Source organism: Ascaphus truei, chromosome 14 (genome assembly GCF_040206685.1).
Source record: "Ascaphus truei isolate aAscTru1 chromosome 14, aAscTru1.hap1, whole genome shotgun sequence".
In the NCBI taxonomy this organism is placed as follows: Eukaryota; Metazoa; Chordata; class Amphibia; order Anura; family Ascaphidae; genus Ascaphus; species Ascaphus truei.
In genome coordinates, this window is record NC_134496.1 from 37,109,331 (window position 1) to 37,114,585 (window position 5,255).

Below are 5,255 nucleotides of genomic sequence, written 5' to 3' on the forward strand. Positions count from 1 at the left end.
TCTGCATATATCTGATCACAACACCCAAATACAACTGATGCCTTGTTCCCTGCTGGCAAAAAAAAAAAACCCTTCTTTCCTTCACCACGGTTGTCAAGAAGGATCATGCAGAAAGCTGAGAATAATGCAACCCTGTGGGAAAGAGTCTCCTCGCAGTCTGCTTGATCTCCTTATCAGAATGTATGTTGTTTTAGAGGGCTGAGCTGGGAGACCACGCCTGCTGCCTGTGACAAGTTAGCAAGGAGGTTGAACTCTGCTCACTCCCACCATCCCTGTGTTCCTGCCTCCCTCCCCTTTCTCACTGTGTCTTTCTCGCTCTGTGCAGCAGTACGGGCTTAAGAGTTTCCTCTGTGCCAAGGAATCAATGTGGCAAGGCAGATTCTTGCACTGCATTGGGGAGCTTCTGGAGGGCAATGCAACTTTTCCTGCGCTCTGTCCCTTGCTGTGTGATATGACCACTGCAGGGGTGCCCTGTTGCCAGCATCGGAAGGACTACACTATGAGGTAGGCAAGTCCTATAACAGGGAAACCAGCCCGGGATTCTTCTGGGTGGGTGGAAGTTGTCATGCCCTTTGCTCTTCCTTGTTAATTGCTCACACAGTACACTGTACAATTTGCCTCTTAAGACTAAGGTGGAAAGTTGGCTTCATGTCATCACTGTCTATCCCATCCCCATCCTTTTATAACACCAAACACACCATGCTCTTGTCAGCCCACCATGCACTAACCCTTTTCTAGACTATCAATGTGATAACTGCCAGCTCCCTCTTGCATTTTTCCCCCACTTTAGATGATCGCTGCCACCGACCCCGTTGTTTTCCTCTCCCTGCCTGTTTTGACTTGAAAAGATCATGACAGAAGTCTTTCTCTCAGCTCTTTTGAATGTTACTCAAAGCACTTTGCTGACAAATGGCTCATCTACTGGGAATGCCACAAAATGTTCCCTGACAAAGACAGGCTTCCAGTTCTATTACCTCCCTGCCGTGTATATAGTAGTGTGTATTACAGGATTTATTGGTAATAGTGTGGCCATATGGATGTTCATTTTTCACATGAAACCCTGGAGCAGTATTTCAGTCTACATGTTCAACTTGGCACTTGCGGATTTTTTATACGTCCTTTCCCTCCCAGCACTGATATTTTATTATTTTAATAAAACCGATTGGATCTTTGGGGATGCCATGTGCAAACTGCAGAGGTTTATTTTCCACGTCAATCTCTATGGGAGCATCTTGTTTTTGACTTGCATCAGTGTGCACAGATACACAGGGGTAGTGCATCCACTGAAATCACTTGGGAGGCTAAAGAAAAAAAATTCCATCTACATCAGTGCACTTGTCTGGTTCATTGTTATAGCTGGTATCTCCCCCATCCTCTTCTTCTCTGGCACTGCGGTTCGGAAAAATAAAACCATCACATGTTTTGATACATCTTCTGATGATTACTTAAGAAGCTACTTTATCTACAGCATGTGCACCACTGTCTTTGGCTTCTGCATTCCTTTCATATTAATTCTGGGTTGCTATGGATTAATCGTCAGAGCTTTGATCTACAAAGATATGAACAATGCGCCCCTCAGAAAAAAATCTATTTACTTGGTTATTATTGTGTTGACTGTATTTGCAGTTTCCTACCTTCCTTTCCATGTGATGAAGAATCTAAATCTAAGAGCCAGGCTGGATTTTCAGGCTCCTGAGATGTGCTTCTTCAATGACAGGGTTTATGCCACCTACCAAGTGACTAGGGGTCTTGCTAGTCTCAATAGCTGTGTGGATCCCATCCTCTATTTCTTGGCAGGAGATACCTTTCGACGGAAACTATCCAGGGCAACTAGGAAAGCATCCAGAAGAAGTGAAGCGAATGTACAGTCTAAAAGTGAAGAGATGACTCTCAACATCTTATCAGAGTACAAGCAGAATGGAGACACCAGCTTGTGAAGACAAAGGGAGCTGTCTGGATGGCCCAAGACACCCAACTGTTAGCACAATGGAATGCATCTTGTCAGATTGTGGATGTTTCTAGGAATGATCTTACGGGTAAAATGAAACACAAAAACAAGCAGACAAGAACTACTTATACCAGTAAAAAGCTAAAAGTTGTTCTGTATCACAGACATTACTCTCTGCATTTCCAAGAGGCTCTAAAGAAATAAACCATAGGGTGTTCTTTTCCTGTATGTATTCTTTATCTACCCAAGCGAAATAACTGTATTTTATTTTTTACAAATTGAAATATTATTCCAGAGTTTACTGTGAATAAGTTTAACTACTGCTAACATGGTGAAGGATTGTACCACACACAGTCATGTGCTGTTTAAAGAGATTTTACAGTGTTAACTAAAGTAGGTGATTTTGTTTCTTGTGAATCTGCTTTTATCTTAACCAAGGACATTGAAATTAATTTACCAGAGAAACGTTTAACCTTGAAAAAGAGTATTCTTGCAATAGAGGCGTATGTAAAAATGCACCTCATATACTATAGGACGCGGGGTTGGAATACCCCCTTAATATTTTAGTCATTCTGTCAGTTAGCTGTGTCAGTAAAAGATTAAACGAAGTGATAAAACGTGGTGAAATATTTTAGCCAAATTTCAGTACAATGGGTGGACAGACAATGATTGAAATAACTTTTACTGATGATGTCCATTCTGAGTAACGGTTATTTACTTCTAAGTTCTTACACATATTGATTTGATGTGTATATGTAGCACTTGGATACTATATATTAGACCACTTTAGGACAATGACAACAGACCATGACAACTTTATTGCACAAAATAAAAAAAAAAACATGTTTGAAACATTTCAAGTAAAGTAACATTGCTAATGGAATACAAGAAGAAATATTAGCATTGTAATTTGGTTATTAATTTATAAGGGCTTTTACCTGTGTAACATGATCAATACTACCTATTTAAGTACTTGTTCTTTATTAGAAAAAAAATGTAAGGTATTTATTGGCAGACTAATTGCAAAATATGGTATGCTAATTAAGTGTAAGTATTTTCCATTTCAATACTTGGCTAAATTGGTGAAGAACTTGCTACCACAGGATTTAAGGATATATGTTCATGTGACTCCCAGTTCCTGCCCTGGTTCTATTAATTTCTGATAAACACAATATGTATGTAAAAAATACTTATTGTACCGGAGCTTTAGGGATTTCACTGCTCGGTACCTGACGTTACAATAATTTTCTTGAAATATGTGTGGCATGATGTATCTGATATCATGTCAAATGAATATGAAGGGATAAATATGTGATTTATATGTTAAATGTACTGTGTATGTTTGAAATATAGTGTTTATTGCTCATGTGAAAAATGTTTATTTTTGTACCATTATCTGTAATTTAATATAGCTAAGTAAATCGGTTGTGTGATTAACAGTGCCATTTAATTGATTTGCCTATGGAGACAGTGTTACTTGACATTTAAGCTTCTCAGGTTTTGTAACTGATTTAAATTAGTAGATGCAATTAACTAAATGTGTTTAACTTTCACAATAAAAAGGTTGTCCATTTCTATAAGGAGCTGTGATGTTTGCATGCAGGTGTATGTGTATAGCATGGCAGTAGACGCTAGCTACTAAACAGTGACCAGGAAACAGCAACGCAACCACAAGTGTGTCTGGTATTGTACTTAGCAATTTAAAACTGAAAGAGATCTAATAAAACGATACAATACTTTCTGCTGTTTTTATAGTATTAATTACAAAGAAAACGATAGTGAGGGAGCCAGAATAGTTAGCCTTTTCAGACCAACGTATTGAGATAGAGCTGTGCAAAATTCGGAAAACTGTCAACATTTTGAGAAATCAATCTCATATAAGACCATAATCATAGTCCATTTGGCCAAGATACAATTGAAACTGTACTATATATTGTGAACATAGGTTCTATGTTACAAATTAATTTGAATCATTTTTGTGAGTAATGGTACCGACCGGCCTAATTTAACATCAGTAATTTAGTCACTCGACATGTATTCAAAGTGTATAAATGTGTTTGACAGTAAGAGCGAAGGTCGATCTGGGGTTACAGATCCCATCAAAGACAAAATATCAGTTTATTGGATTATTTTGCTTATACTGTAGTTAGTTTGCAACTGAATTAAAATATCTACTCTGGGTGTACAGTATATCTCAAGAGGACACGCACATCAGCCTACTTTTTGTTTTATTAAAGTGCATGTTTGTGACTTGACTCCACGACAGTAGTCTATGCATATTCTTCTTTGTTTGTGTGACATCATCATTATATTATGTCTTCCCTCCATGAAGGTTTCCCATCAAAGCATAAGCTTGTACTGTACATCAATCTATTTCAATGTAAATGTGCAGATATGGAATAGAAGACATCACAATATCCAATATTACTATAAATATTAGATGAATATCTCAACCAAGTATTAACAAATGGTGACCTTGATGGACAAGTCTCTTTTTCAACATAATCTACTATGTTACATACATTAGAAAAGTAATCGATCGTTCTTGTGTTCTAAATCATATTAACATATTAAGCAAAACTTGTTTTGCATGGGACTGGGCAAACCAACCAGTTTTTTTTTCTGTTCCATAATATCATTATGCATTTGTAAACAAACACTTATTTTATTCAGGATGTTTTTCATTTAGTACCTTGCATTTAGCTTGTGCTTCTCGATCGCTTCGTTAACCATGAATACCCAAATTACCATACGCCTTGTAATGCACCGAAGGATTATGAAGAAATCTACGAGGTTTCCCAAGTTATTGCAATAACAAAAAACATAATGGTATTCTTGCAGTGTGCTGTAAATATTTTTTTTCATTATGATGGTATCTTGCTCTTTAGTTATTTATTTCTCAATTTGTCTGCATATTTCCTCCATTGCATTATGTTCTGTATAGATCATCCAGTGAGTGGTGTATTTTCTTAGAATATATTAACATGGATAAAAATAAGAATGCTGTTGCACTACTAATTACATTTATCCTCGCCTGTGCCTTCCCTTTCATGGTGAATTGATGAACTGTGCATGCTCCATTTTGCTTCCTGTGCAACAGAGTCAGTTACCTCTTTTTGAAGTCCGCTCCATCAGCAAAGTAGGTAGATAATTTTGTCTTCATGCATATCATTGTTTACAGCATATAGGAACAAAATATTGATATATAATGATTATTTTGCAGGTAGCTCCTGCTCCTTTTAAAAAGGTGTGCTATCACGTAGGCTAAAAAAATGTACCCCCTTTTTTTATTGTATTGGAAGCAAGG

At 37.4% G+C, this 5,255-nt stretch overlaps 1 protein-coding gene across 1 annotated transcript; it reads left to right on the top strand.

Moving 5' to 3' along the window:
• The first annotated feature begins 278 nt into the window (after positions 1–278).
• P2RY1 (purinergic receptor P2Y1) lies at positions 279–2,861 on the top strand. Its single transcript, XM_075570504.1, has 2 exons — positions 279–504; positions 791–2,861. Exon 2 carries the CDS (start codon positions 852–854, stop codon positions 1,935–1,937), a length of 1,086 nt encoding a protein of 361 aa, XP_075426619.1. The 5' UTR covers positions 279–504; positions 791–851; the 3' UTR covers positions 1,938–2,861.
• Positions 2,862–5,255: the final 2,394 nt, after the last annotated feature.

Bases quoted from the DNA above. Each gene is read 5' to 3' on its own strand.
- P2RY1 (XM_075570504.1), top strand. From the start codon at position 852: ATGACAGAAGTCTTTCTCTCAGCTCTTTTGAATGTTACTCAAAGCACT.